This window comes from Lepisosteus oculatus, chromosome 1 (assembly GCF_040954835.1).
Source record: "Lepisosteus oculatus isolate fLepOcu1 chromosome 1, fLepOcu1.hap2, whole genome shotgun sequence".
Lineage (NCBI taxonomy): Eukaryota > Metazoa > Chordata > Actinopteri > Semionotiformes > Lepisosteidae > Lepisosteus > Lepisosteus oculatus.
The window spans coordinates 72,240,004-72,255,504 of NC_090696.1; the positions used below are offsets into that span (position 1 = coordinate 72,240,004).

Consider the following 15,501-nt stretch of genomic DNA (forward strand, 5'->3'; position numbering starts at 1 on the left):
TTTTACATTTATTTGTATAAAGAGCAAAGTAGAATGGACATATTGCATTTTTATACAACTCTTCCCCAGTGATCACTGCTGAGACAATAGCATACATGGAACTAAAATAAACTGCACAAGTGGTGAATTCAAACTGACTATCTACAGGTCTGGGTACATTCACATTTTTAACTCATTATATATGGTAAGATTTAATTTGTATGGTTCTCTATTTTTTATGCTCTGAATAATCCTTTCCACGCAAACAAAATATTGCAGCAGAACTAGCCTTTGAATGGAAAGCAATACACTGGGGAAGCAGATCAATTTTTAAAAAGTCAAACTGAAGCTGCCTGAAAATAAATACAGCATAGGGACATACACTGCAGGTGTATGTGCTACCCGTTGATCACATGAAATCGACACTCCCCTCCGATATTAAAACTCAACATGAGGGAAATTGGCCTCTGTGGCTTCACGGATTGAACTTCCAGAAATCTGAGAAAGACAGGAAATGGAAAATAAAAATTGTTCAGAATAATTGGAAAATCAAGTGCAAACTCTGCAGAAACATTCTCCAGAGCAACAGAATAAATGTGTTCACTTCTTGATATAAGATAGAATTGTCATGAATATAGCTGCCCCCCTAAAAATCCTGTCAATTTTCCTCTCAACCAACATATTTTATTGAACTCAAAGTCAACCATGGAGTTAAATTTCAGGTCCTGATGTTGCCAGTAATATTGCTTCATATATAAAATGCGTAACAAAGTCATGAAACTGAATCCATCACTGTCCTGCAACCAACAACATGGTAGTGGTTAATTTCAGAGGCAGTACCACCAGCTTTCACTCCTGGTCAATACCATTAAACTATTTGCGTCTGGATAGACTGAAATTGGCATAAAGGTGAAATGCACTACGTTACTGCTAAGTAATCTAAAATATTCTGATTTGCTATGAAAGCATTGAGGGAAATGGCTCTCGAACAGCAGTTCACACTACATTGAAACACGCTGCTGAAATGTACCATCTTCTTTGTCACACCAGTAAAGGGGCTTACCCAGATCACAATTCATGGTCTGTGACGTTAGCACAGTCCAGTTCTTTAAACTGTCCTGTTATATCTGCTATGTGCCCCAGAGCAAACCTGCGTACTTTCCAGAACAGAGGTACGAGGAGAAGAGAAGTGAAAAGAATAAGAAACCCTTGTAAGTCTGAGGTTGTGGCTGGATATAAACCAGCCCTGTAAAGACCTTTCTCGTACATTCAGGAGTAAATGCACAGGGAAGCCTTAGAAATATAACATGAGTATTTGGAACCAGGCCTCTCAGTATATATTAACAATCCTTGGAAAAATAAAGTTATTTAAATCTAAGTCATTATTTTTACCACCGGCAAAGTGACAGGCCTTATTACCCGTTTGACAGGGAAATTTCTGACTTTGTTTACATCCCTGCTGATGGAGGTCTATGAAATTCATGATGGAATCAGTTAGTGCCTCTTTTCCTTTGTGTAGTTAACATTAGCATTTGAATCATACCGATTTAAGCTAAGACTACCTTGCACCCTTGTGTTGTGTCTTAACCTGAATAACAAACCATGTACAAAAAAAGAGAAGCAGAAGCATCTCAGAAGCAGGATAATCCTGCTGGGTCTCATTTATGTGTTCTGCCTTTTATCAGTACATACAGTATTTGTATATACTGGAGGCACACTAGATATCTTATACACCCAGCTTACTGTACACATAGCATAGCATATACAGTACATACTACGAGATTCCTACAATACAATAGAAATAACTGAAACATCACAATACTAAAGCTATAATGTGATGATGGAAGCAGACAGGGATTTGCTTCTGATCCTTTCACAACTAGATGAATAACCATAAACAATGGGTTATAGGAAACGTTTTGGAAAAATATTAAGATGGTGTGAGAAAAAACGTAGACTGTCCGGTTAAATACCTAGCTGGGGGTTTTATGATGTGTCATGAGAAATAGTGCCCAGTAATCGTGTCATCTTTTGCATGTGGGCCTCAAATACTGCATCATACCTGTTGCAAAGCCCCATTAGAATGGAGGTCCATGGCAGCTATAGAAGGAATGCGGCACTCTGGGACTTTCTTGTGCTCCTTCTTCAAGTGTTTAGAATGTTTGCCTGTGGGAGACATAAGCATTCCCCTTTCTGAACAATCAAAATGCCATAAGCATTCATTTACTTTCTTAACCAACGCAGTTCTACTCAGAGATCCTTGTCAACGACTGAAAACTATCAATGTTACTGACCAAAGGAATAAAGGTGCCTGCCCTAAAGTGTACGCCAGTAGTGAATGAAAGGCACAGGCACTGTTCTCCAAAATTATACTGCATTTATATTGATAAAGTTGTCTAATAAAGACATACATTGGTGAGATGAGAAGAAAAGGTGATCGTTAGCTGTCTTTTAACAATAATTGATATGGAGAAATAAAAAATGACAGACTGAAGTTATTGTTTGACATAATGATACAAAATGTATGCCTAGTATGTGCATATAATATTTATACTTTAGTGTGTGACGTGTACCTTCACCTCCTTTTAGGTCTGGAAAATGGCTATTCCTGAGCTCTGGGAGGTGAACGTCAGCTTTGCAGAAATCTCCTTTTTTCTTGGTCCCATTTCCTGTGCGATCAGGTTGAACCGAGCGCTCGTGAATGATGCTCCTTTCAGAGGTAACCTAAAGCCACGAAGAGCCATAACACACTGTCAGTTAGGAAGACTGTTAAAGTTTCCTGCAATTACATCTATACTGTATAATATTTTCAACTGGGTCAACGTCTTAAACGAGAATGCTGTATTCTTATAGTCGCTACTGAAAACATAAGTTAGGATTAATGAAGTTCTTCACTTCTGCTTTACAATCCTTTCAGGTTCTTTGAATTCATCCGTGAAGTTATCATAGCCTTTTCATAATGCAACAATTTAAATAACTGAAAATATTTTATATGAAAATAACCTTCAGCACAAGATTTTCATGTTATGACAATGATGCTTGTCATGTTCACATTTCTCAAGAAACTGTAGCAAAAAGACTTTGAAAAGCATTATCACCAAATGGCTGAACAATTTTAGTTTGATACTTATGACTGACATCATAATACTACAGTAGGTAAACTGTTGTTGCTTTTTTGCTAATACCTGCTAAAAAATGAAAATTAAAAAAATCCTTCTAAGTGGCACCAAGCCTCTAAAACCCATTTCAACATGAGGTTTCACAGTTCAGTTGTGGAATAAGAACATACGAAATCTTTAATTTCTAACAGTATGTTTTGATTTCTTAAAATAAAAAAAGACAAGTCCAATCCTGAGATCAACAATAGATAATTAATCTGGAATGAGGACTGGGGAGGGATATAATTTATCGCTTTTGCCTGTTTCCTGCCCTTAATAAGTAATTACTTTGTGGCCAGCACTTGTGGTTTATAAAATTCTGAGAATAGAGCCATTTCCGTATGGGATGATACCAGTCTAAACGTGTTTGAGTGTTCTTGGTTTATTACATTATCACAGACTTTTACATATACTGTATACTCTTGTACTTTAGTGAAGTATACCCGTGCAGCCAGGTTTCCAGTGCAGTGGTTGGACAACGATTGTTGGCATTTTTTATTGAAGACGTTTATATGTTTCTTCACCTTGTCATTTGACCTTCAAAAAAAAAAAATTGAAAATGAATGAGAATACATTTCATGAATGATTAAAAAATAAACCGTAAATGTCCCTGTTTCCTTTGTAATCTTTCTTATTTTCTAATAATCCACATCTCGGAAATACAATATCAGCAGCACAGCATACTTCCCTGTACAGTAATCGTGAAAATATTATTTAATGTACACTTAATTTTGCAAGAGCAGCAAATATTAGCCAAATTACTGTCTCTTCAATGGTCATTTGTGCAGACATTATTTGCTGAAATCATTTATTCTCTTTATTTGAAAAGGGTATGGAAATGATTTAGTTGACCACTAACATTTTCTTTCATAAAAAACATTATGCAGTTATTAAAAAGTTCAGAGAGAAGCAGGGATTCTTTTCCATTGTAACAGGTTGTGCCTTATGAACATCGCATTTTCCTGACTTGATACAGTATGTTACATGTCACCGTGCAAACAGTTGTACCTGAAGCTGGGCGGCCCTGCTACAGGCCCAGCCACTGTGCTCAGGTTGATGCTGTTGGTAATGATGGAGGAGGGGTTCTGTGCAATGGGAGGTATCACAGGTGCTGCTCCAGTTTTAGAATGATCTTGGTTACTGTTTAAATCTTTCATAGATGGAGGCAAAGTTTTGCTGTGGATCATCAGGCTCTCAGAAGCCTTCTCCAATGCCTCATTCCCATTTTTGGTACAAAGTCTCTCCGATTTTTCAGTGTCTGATCTGGAGTCTGTTCCCCTAGGAGTTTTAAAGTCAGGTTTACTTTCTTTGACTTTTATGTTGGTATTAGAGTTCTGAAAAAGGGAAGAGAACAGAAAGGAGAGGTACATGGATTAACACATACAGTATTCAACCTTTTGTGAGTGGAATATAGGAAAGATAAGCTTTGAATAATTTTCAGAAACAAAATATATTTTGTACCAGCTTTGTATTTTATTTCAAAGGTATATTTGCATAACTGTGAAGCAACTGTAAAACTTCAAAAGGCAATGCAAATCACAGAACGTTTTTAATCACGTGGATTACAACACAATTTATCTTCCTGGAGAAATTTGAAATATGCCAATTTTATCGAACAGTTTAACTTGATATCACTGAACAAAAACCAAGTTAATGTTCATCAGTGTGTCCTACACTAGTTTTATTCTATGCAAAGTAGGCGATTAATATGTTCAAATTCCTGCATTACAGAATAAACTGCTACTAGTTTCATTAACTTTCTCCTTTGGGTCTGAAGATGTGACCTCTCTTCATACTGGGATTAGAGAAAGTGCACTGATCTTTCCTCTTGCATGGTAAAGCTTTAATGAGAAACCTGGAATGTTAAACTCACCCATTGTGTTAGTGTCTTTTCTTCCACTGGAGAATCTTCTTTTTCCTTTTTTGTCATTTTGGACATTTTTGGCAAAGAAGTGTTTTCTTTTAGGTGCTTCTCAATCTTCAAATTCAGCTCCTGTGTAAATCTTTCAAATGAACCATGTGTATATCTATCAGTTATGTGACTCTCTATTGGTAAGTCATTTTTTAGAGAAAAAATGTTAGGCATTTCCAAATAACTTACAAAAATTAAAATTGAATTAATATATTTTTTAACTTTATATTCATAGAGAATGACAACTACATTCAAACCTCAAGTTTACAATCATTAAGGCAACATTCACTGATGCAAGTAATCTCTTACATTCGTATATTACATTTGACATTTTATAGGTTATTTCATATTTTAGATGTTTTAAATGAGGATGAAATTTGAGCACAAGTGAAATGACAGAGCATTATTCAAAGACACTCCTATTGAGGTCAATGAAACTTTAAAGATGTTTTTAGATCTAATTTAAATATTTAGCATCTTAAGAAATCATAATAAATACTAAAATAAAAACTTAAAATTTAGGCTTAACTGAAGGACGGGCATGAAATGCTTTGTAATTTTGCTATAAGAGATGATAGTACAACATTGCCATCTGCTGCAATCAATCCTTTCTTCTACTCTGCTGTTCAACAGGAACGTGCAAAACACGATGCTGGCCTTCGGATAAAGCAGCAGGTTTTTCTTACCTTTCAGTAAATCCATCTTTAGTGAAGTACTCGTGCTGAAGCAGGTCACTGCAGGGAAGCCTCTTATCTGGGTCAATCTGCAAGCACTTCTGCAGGGGCAGAATTCAAATGGTTCAACACACTTTGGTAAGATCCTAAGCACCACCAAGATGTGTGGGTCAACAGGACATTCTAAGATTTTTAATTTAACGGAAAAGGGATTATGAAATAGATTCACAGAACAGAAAACCTAAAATGACAAGGTTGTTTGAACAGAACCCTGAAGTTTACCTACTTCATCCAGGTGGATGCTGCACATTGGTGGTGGTGTCCAGAAAAGCACTATATAAGTGTAAGCAATTATAATTATTATTTCTTCTAGATTTGTTTCCCATTTGCCAGAAGCATTATGTTACTGTATTCCATTTGGCTTGTGAAAATGTACAGTACCAGTAACAGGACTGAAAACCATAATGTCACTCATCAGATCTATTTCATATTTAAGTGATGTGCTTGCAGCAATTACAAAATTTTTTGTGATGATTTTTCTTATTATTAATCCTAAATTTTAAAAGAGTTCCAATGTTAGGCATTTTATTAATCGATTTCAGTGAGTGTGAAATCTGGTACTAAGATAATAAGCAGGTATATATAAGCAGGTATATCAAAACTCTTTATCATCATTTGAAATTATTGTAGAATACAATTTTGTAAGAAAACTCAAGTGTATTTATTTTATTACAGACCTTTATTAGGTCTAAGACTGTTGGTGAAAGCTTTGGGTATCGTCTCTCAACAGGCTCCTTCTCTTTAATTTCAGGCAGTCTCACACCAGCAAAAATGGGATTTTTGTAAAACAGTTCTTGATGTCTTGGTGTTAAATTACCTAAAAAAAAAAAAAGTTGGCAGTACATGTTAAATGTCCTCTTAAATGTATGTCAGTTACTTTGAAAAAAGTACTGCGCCAGATGCTGTTTTGATAAAAACAGCTTTTAGTAATTTATAACATTTTTCCAGGATCCAATTTTGTTCCATGAAACATTACATTTAACATTTATATTAAAACCATTTGGATATCCAAAAATACTATTGACAGCCATGTTTTTCAAGAGTGCACATAAATGCCAAATCTTATCGATTTACCCCCAGCAGTTTTTACCATTATAGCTTTCCTGATTTTTAATGTCTTAAGTCAAAAAGATCATAAGTCTGAAGCGATACCTTTTATTTTCAATCCTTCAGGAAACACAAGGTCTGTGGACAGAAAAATCCAGAAAAAGCACAGAAGACTTGAGTTAACTCACCAAAGCACCTCATAATATGATACAGCTGATCAATATCAGAATCTCCTGGGAAAAGAGGATCCCCTGTAAGCATCTCTACAAACAGGCAACCAATTGCCCACACATCCACAGCTCTGAAAAATAAGCAGTACCAATCGCATGACTTCAACATACTTGGGAAGGAACACACCAGACGACACATGATTGAAAATGCAGTCATTTTCCAGACTGTTAAATGGCATCAAAAGTCGAGTTGATATAAACCAAAAATCCTAAAACAAGAAGCATCCGTGGGTTTTTAAAGGTGTTTTATAAATAAAAGTTATTCATTATTATTAAGAGATAAGTACACTTGCTCCTACAACATACCCACTTAAGAGTCATTTGTCACTTGACCAGCTACAAGACCCGTGACAGCAGAAACCACGCATCTCTCACTGACATCACTGCAAACGTGAAGGTCCCCACCCATGCTATAAGATGTCAGAGAAGTCCAAAGAGTCCTGACCTACTGCTCCCATACTTACCCTGGCGGTGGTATCTCAACTGTGAGCTATCACTGTGTGAATGCCAGTCACAGTCACCTAGGGATACAGCCAGAGATCTGTATCAGATTTAAATACAGTGCACGTTCATCACAACATTGTTGACTTACTTGCCATACTTAGTGTCTCCCACAAGCAGTTCAGGGGCCCTGTACCAACGTGTAGCCACATAGTCTGTGTAGACCTCACCAGGTGCTGCCATCGTCCTCGCAAATCCAAAATCACACAGCTTGACAACTCCATACTGAGATACCAAAATGTTCTCAGGTTTTATATCCCGATGGATTATCTGCAACAAGAAAGGCATATAATAATTATTTTTTCTAAATTGCGTTCAATCATGCTTACTGCCATAGTCAACACCTGAAGATGGGTCCAATGGCATCAGAACTCCTCACATAATCTTAATTAGGACGGTGTGAAAGGCACAATGTCCTGCAACAGATGGTAAACTAAGTAACTAGATTGTTTCTCACTGCTTCACTGAATTTGTTATTCTCTTTCTTTCACTGGAAACAAAAACTGGATAGATCAGTAGATCTGCATTAATTATACCACAAAAATGTGCTTTTGGACACAGAGGACATTCTATGCATCATGAAATCCTGTAATCATGTTTTTAAAATGTAGACCACTTCGAAAATGGGTGGGACAAAAATGGTTTATCAACAGCCACTCATAATAATGGTGCGCCACCATCTGGGGAATCCTGGTCAAGGTTGGTCAAAGTTGCCTAGTGACACGACCCACACTCAAACCTGAGACACCTAGATCGTGGAGCTCCACCTGCATTCGAGTGAGCGACTGTACTGCTCTTAAGCCTCGCTCCCCACAATGGTTAAGTGTAAATAACAACCATTTTATTTGCCATGTCCATTTTTTCGTTGCATTGTCGGACTAGATTCAACAGCATTTTTACACTGTACTGTATGTACTTTTCAGAAAATGTTCCTGGAAAAAAAGCTAGCAAAACTCTCAACTAAGGAAAGCTATTGTAAGATTAATAGGTCAACAACAGGCAAATAGTATATGAGGGTTATTTTATGCCTTAGAGGACTTTACAGGTAGCTACCACAAAAGTTCTCAAGGTTTTCCCAATATCTGTAATGAAAGTAAATGTGTATCAAGTATTCAGACAGAGTGTAGCCAAATGCACTGCAGCTCACATTATGGTGGTGGCAGAATGCGATGGCCTTCAGGATCTGGAAGAGGTATTTTCTGACTCTGCTGTGGTCCAATCCGTTAGGATGCTGCTCTAAATCATCTAATACAGTGCGGTCCACAAACTCAAACACGAGATACCATCTTCTCTTCTTCTTGCACACCTCAAGAAGATTGACCAGGTTCTCATGCCTCAGTTGCTGTAGTAAAACGAGAGAATATAACACCAATCACTAACAATAAAACGTATACTAGCTAAACAGGATATTAAAGGTTTTCTGTGCATAAAGATGATGAAATAATCCCATTTCTTTATTGAAAGGCCACTACATATTCAAACCTGATAAGGGAACTGTGTATCTCAGCAACATCCACAAAATAATATCAGATGCTGATAAATCACCCAAGCTAGTTGGATGATAATCCTTTACACAGGGATATCATACACATACAAATTAACACTGGTTCTGTCATTACTTTATTTCTAAAAAAATGTTTCTACAAAAAAAGACAGTAAAACAGTCATCATCATTTCCTAACTGCCTACTCCTCATGAGGCCCGAGGTATTAACGGCTTGATCAGAGCAGACCAGACTTCCCTTTCCTCAGCAACAGTCTCCAGCTCCTCCTGGGGGACTCCCAGCAGTTCCCAGGCCAGCCGAGAGATATAATCCCTCCAGTGTGCCCTGGGTCTCCCCGAGGGGGTCTTCCCAGTGGGTCGGTCGTAGCCGGTACACTTCCATTAGGAGGCACCTGGGAAACCTCCTCAACTGGCTCCTCTCGATCCAGAGGAGCAGCGACTCGACCCCAAGATCTTCCCAGACTGCCGAGCTCCTCGGCCAGTCACAGAGAGTAAGCCCAGCAGCGCTATGGAGAAACCCCACTCCTGCCACTTGTACCTGTGATCTTATTCTTTAAGTCACCACCCAAAACTTGTGACTGTATGTGAGGAAAGAGACGCAGATCAACCATAAAACTGAGAGCTTGAAGACTCAGCTCCTGCTCCACCACCATTTGGTACAGCATCCGCATTGATTCATGACCCTGCCATGACATGGTGGAAGGGCTTGGGTGCCCCAGGAAGCCAAGAGCTATGTTGTCAGGTGTTTTGTGCTCCAAGCAGTTTGTGTTTGGCAAACTGGTCTGAGGTGAGGGGCCAGAAAAAGAACTACCCTCCCATGATGGTTGAACTAAAACCTGAGAGAGCTTTGCCGGGTTTAGGCACACTGGGATCTCCTGGCTTCACGAGCGGAAGAGTTAGAGAGCATCCATGTAACCTGGCCAGGTTCAGCCCAAAATGGTTACTTGAGCCATTGTGTGGGCTCATCACCTGCAAGGGAGGATGGGAGTGATGCCAGGTGGGTGACAGGCATGAGCTTGACAGACCTAGATAGACTAGAGCTTGGCAATGGAAACTAGCCAGTAAAACAACAACAAAAATAATAATCGGAATTATTGATTTGACAAATATTACAAAGGTAACAGTTTGTTAAATACCTATGTGAGTACCCAGGTTATAAAGGTGTAACATTCTAAAGTCATGATCTTATTGATCTTATTTAAAAAAAAAATGGAATTTTGTCAAATAAATTATACAGGGTACATAGCACAAAACGTAAAGCACGGTAAGCAAGGCAAAAATGCATCACTTCACGTCACTGTGTTTCTTTTGTGTAAGTGTCGGGACACTTCTTTTCTCCCTCGACACAAGCAAGGTCTCTTTGGGTTCTTGTTACCTCCCATGAGCCCTCCTGCTCACGTCATGCCGGTGACACTCAGTTCTTCCTCTCCATCCCCTAAGAGTGTCTGATTGAACTCCTGTGCCCTTTCATATTCACAGCACGTCTCGTACTCACCTGGTAGTGTCTGATTGGAACCATAATTTCTTGTGTTCATATGGCACTTTTCATCCCAAAGCATTTCACATACAGGAGGGGACCCACTTTTAAATTTTGTTTAATATTCACACTGGTGAAAAACACTTTAAGCTCAAGATTTTGTTTTCCTGAATGTGTCCAGATGGGTGCTTCTGTATTCAGCAGCAGGTCATTAATTAACACAAACACTTAAAAAATATCAAGCAAAAGGACGTCTATCCGTTAAACAACACTGTTCATTATTTAACACCTCATAGGCTTATAATGAAAGGCACATACCTGAGCCCATTGACCCTTTACAGCCAAAACTGTGAAAGTGATAAGACAACAGAAGTAATATATCCCATTACTAAAATACAAAGGAGTTAAAAAACACCCCAGGGGTAAAAAAACACAGCCCTGTGAGTTAATTTTGCCAGTCTAAAATAAATTATAGTGAAGGCCCGTCTAACTGCAGCTCTGGAACCTGCCTAGGCTTGTTCACCCACTGTGGGGGGGGGGGGGGGGGGGGGGCGATTCTGCCTATCGAGGTAAAACATGTTAAAAAAAATCCTGATCAAAGTTGCCGAGAAGACATTGTAACATGGCTTGCACACAAACTTATGAAGAGCCGCGTTTCTAGTGGTGCCCCTGACGACTTCATGATATATACTCTGACAAGAGATACCTTCTTAAAACTGACTGAACCCTCTGCTGTTGCTTGGAGAGGGGGCAAACTGTGAAGCTTTGGATCCCCAGAGCTTAATAAACTCCTATGGGAGTTTTTGTTTTTCTCTCCCCCAATGCCGAACATGTTTTTATTCTTGTTTGTTTCTATTCTATTTTTACTTTATCTTATTGTATTGAATAAATGATCATCCCATACCAAAGGGTGACAGATTTCCCTGGCCCAAATGCATGAGTTCATGTAACATACTCATCAAGCTGCTCTTCACCTATGAAGCTATCTGTGGCAAAAAGTGTATTCCATATAAACTATGAAAGGGACAGGAAGTGAAAATAATGATAACACAAATTGTCTTTGGCCTGATACCTAAAAAGAAAAGTGATTTTAAGACATTTTCTTTCATTGTTTTCAGTTGTAAGTTTTTCCATTTCTTTAAAATGTACATTTACAAATCAGTTTCCTCATTTTGCAATTCCCAGCGGTCGTCAGCATAACATTTTAGTGCACACCCAAACTGACCCCAAGGAATGACAAACAGTCTTGGTCTCTTACAAGATGTGCAGTTAAGCCAATTCACACCAACACACCAAAGGAATAATGGAAACTGTGCAGATTAAATGCTAATCACAGGAAAGACATGGTTATGGATGGCAGGAAAAGTCTAAGTCCCCAGCCAGCCACTAGATTTGTACCATTTCTCACCAACACTGAGCACTGCTGGTCAAACATGATCTGTACTGTAGCTCAACCTTGATGAGTACTGTACCAGTACTGAACATGCATTCGTTTTACACAAGGGCAAAAAAAGGGAGCCTAACTCTCATTCAGCTTTAAAAAGGAGCAGCATTTAATTGTTTACACATTCAATTAATTTCAGTATTTCAATCAAAGAAATGGTATTAGAACCTGCCAAATTAAACAGAGTGTTGTGCTAAAATGAAAGTTATTTAATGATCTCTAGGATGATACTGGTTTTGATCCCTGCTGCACAAGGATTCTGGCCTCCAAGTACACTCAGGGGTGTCTTAATTGGCTTTTGTCTTGGAGTCTATGAAAGGAAAATCAATTGGGTCTAGACTGCTTGGCTGAGTTTCCTCTGCAACCATCCCCACGATCAGCTGTCTGCGGCCATGAGAAAAAAAAAATCAGGCCACAGCATTATCAAAAGGGAAAGACTACTGTCTTCAACTACTCAGCTTTGGCCTTATACTGGGTTATAGGTTATCAGGCCTAAGTTATCAGCAAATATGTTAAACTATTTTAAAGACACTACAATTCTTTAGAAAGCAATGGATATTAAAAAGTAGACTAACACATTCGGCAAGATTATTATGTGGCCTGAAGTCAAATACAGACATTGGTCTGTTGACTCTGCAAATCAATTTCTTATCTAGTGGATGATAAATAGCAATGAAAGCAGTAACTTGCTTGCTTTTATTTCATTGGAATCTCAAATTCTACAAGGAAAAAAATAACTTTAGCTCTAACATTACTACCCCCATTAAGGTTCAGACCCTTATAAAAAGAAAAATCAATACTCTAATCCCACGCAATAGTATAAAATCCTGGTTAATACTGAGAAGAAGAAATATAGACAATTATCATAACTCTTATATGCTTGAACGATTTATTGGTGCCAATTCTATGCTTATGCTCCTGCTTCTAAAACCTCATAAGAAATATAGTAAATGACCTCCAAGTCTGAAGTTCTGTATTGCCTCAAAAAAAAGTTTTTATTTTTATACACACAGCTGTTGGCACAGGTTTGGAGCAATTTGCCCTTTGAAGCATTTAAAGCTCTTACATCCTGCTCCCATAGGAATAATAGATCGATGTTCTTTGCATGTGTTTATTAAGGCATTGCGTTACCGCATCATTATTCGTTTCTGTGGAGCGTGTAGTTGGGTGACACCTGATCACCGCCCTTTAAATCCAGAACAGTCCCAAGAAAGATGTCCAAGCTCAGCCAAACATTACCTTTATTAAAGAAAACCTACATGCTATAAGCGTACTGTAAAGCACAGAGGAAAAAAAACTATATTGGGTCTTTTCTGAAACGTACTTTAAAACTTAGGAAGATAAGAGTCACGAATCAACTCGTTTTATTAAGTTCTTATGAGCTGTTCTTAAAAACGCAAATTAAGTGCTACATGTTCATTTATTAACTAAATCGGATTAATAATTAGATCACAATGCCAGGCAGGATGCGTTCAATTTTCAGAAAGTTTTATGTGTCTTGACGTGAAAGCCATCTGGCCTGCCGAGGCGTCACAAAAATCAAAACCTCCCCCCCAAAAAATGAAAAGACACTCACCTTCAACATTTTTATCTCCCTCATGGCAATTTTCTTCACCGTTTTGTCATCGTCGCTCTCCAGAAACTTCTTCACCGCCACTATCCGCCCGGTCTCTCGGTTCCTGCATTTCATCACCATACCGTAGCTGCCTTCCCCGACGAGCCCCAGACTTTCATACTTGTCCATCTCGCCTGCCGACACCAGCTGTCGTGGGGAAGAGTGGACATGTCCCGCTCGCGTGGGTTCGTGTTCTCGCCACGCCGCCAAGACGGGTGATGCTAACTGCTGTCGTGTGGAGCTCAAAATGAGCATGACCACCTTTTTTTTAAATTATTTTCTACCGAGTTCGGTGGGGAAACAGCTTTTATCACCAACTTACAAACTGCCACTACTGATGAATGTTTTGGAAAGCTGTCTATGGATAAAATCAACGCACTCCCCCCCACACCCTAAGAAAGCTTTAAAACCACAGTCACTAGAAAATGGGAAGGGCAATCGTGTGGTTAGGGAAAAAAAAGTTTACCGTTCATTTTTTTTCCCCGTTATGCGAAATCATGCGACTACTTTTTAAATACCTCATGCAGTTGGCTCTTGAGGGCTTTCTGCTTCATTGCCCAGATTGATTGCACAGAGTGAGGCACTTGACTTACTTGCAGTGGACGGGGCGCACTCACTCCATCAAGATGCAGACAATCTTCACTCTTGTGTGTGTTTTTGTTGTTGTTGTTGTTGTCGTTTCGGAAAACTGTACAGCTTATCCGTACATAGCGTTAATGAAAGAAAAAAAAAAACCAAATACAAAAACTCGGTCGCGAAAGCGTCTCGGTCAGGGCGGGCGCGTCTCTCCGCGAAAGGACGCACACGAGTGGACGTGGAGAGCCGCAGGAGGGCAGCGGGGGGGGCGGGGGGAGACTCGGGTCCGGGGCGGAGGAAGCGCCTGTTTGTTTTCGGCAGGGAGACGCAGGCAGGAGCCGCAGGGCAGCCGCGGCCGAGGCGTTACCAACGGCAACCGCTCCCCCGTTCCGTACACAAAAAAAAAACGTTACGTCGCCGCCGCTGCTGCTACGAGCCTCCTGAGGGCTTCTGCCGGAGTAACCAATGTCCCCAACGTGGCTTTACTGTGAAACTACAACAACAAAAAAAGCTGGGCGGGAGACGCTCGCACCTCGTTATCTATGTCCGTCCTAAAAGGACTTACACAGGAGGGGACGCGCTTCGTCCGCCCCCGAAGTGTAGCAGCCACCCAGGTGACTTAATATCATGGCAGCGGCCATTATGGGACAGCAGCGCCAATTCAAGCATGCCAATTGCACCCACCTGTAAAGGAATGCCGTTTTCCCACCTGCCCGGGGGCGTTTTAACATTTGTCATTACAGAGCACTGTTTTCAGTTGCAAGTGGTAAAACGTTTAGCGACCCACCTTTAAAAGAAAATACCATAATCAAGAACCCACTGTGCAACCGGTACAGCTGTCGAAAGCCAATATGCTGCTATTTGTTTTTTCCGTTAGGAGAAATATATAACACAAAACCGGATGATAAAGCTACTGTAAATTCTGGCCCTCGATCTGTTGCATTTTTGAACGTTTCTTGTTTCGACGCTCCGTTTCCGTTCAATCCGAATTCAGACTTAAAACCACCAAATTCGCCATATGTCCACGCTGAAAATAAAAAAAATAATTTAATAAGAGTTTTGTAAACAACTCTTATAATGCATTTGCAAGAAAAAAAATCGGGTTTTAGTCGGCTTAACTAACCCTTCCAAATAGCTTTTCTTCCATATCAATATTGAAAAAATAAAACGTGATACGTTTTACACCTTGCTTGAATTTGAGGTGTGTCAAAATCACGGATTACGAGTGGAAAATACTGTTTTTTCTTCAAACTTGCACCCAGCCCAAACGTTTCCATAAGACTGAGGTCTAAACTGCAAGACTTCTTACGCACCTACACATTCAA

General features: G+C 39.3%; 1 protein-coding gene across 2 annotated transcripts; it reads right to left on the reverse strand.

The window, feature by feature from the left end:
* LOC102687139 (cyclin-dependent kinase-like 2) lies at positions 1-15,088 on the reverse strand. 2 transcript variants are annotated; one of them, XM_015345709.2, is made up of 13 exons: positions 14,194-15,088; positions 13,562-13,747; positions 8,709-8,903; positions 7,653-7,831; positions 7,019-7,131; positions 6,461-6,600; positions 5,736-5,824; positions 5,011-5,140; positions 4,146-4,471; positions 3,581-3,674; positions 2,559-2,703; positions 2,042-2,145; positions 1-477 (listed from the first exon to the last, which is right to left on the reverse strand). In XM_015345709.2, the coding sequence occupies exons 2-13, from the start codon at positions 13,727-13,729 to the stop codon at positions 418-420; spliced, it is 1,743 nt and encodes a 580-aa protein (XP_015201195.2). In that variant the 5' UTR covers positions 13,730-13,747; positions 14,194-15,088; the 3' UTR covers positions 1-417. The 2 variants fall into 2 exon arrangements, with proteins under 2 accessions (XP_015201195.2, XP_015201194.2); XM_015345708.2 differs by having other exon boundaries at positions 2,553-2,703; positions 14,194-14,983.
* Positions 15,089-15,501: the final 413 nt, after the last annotated feature.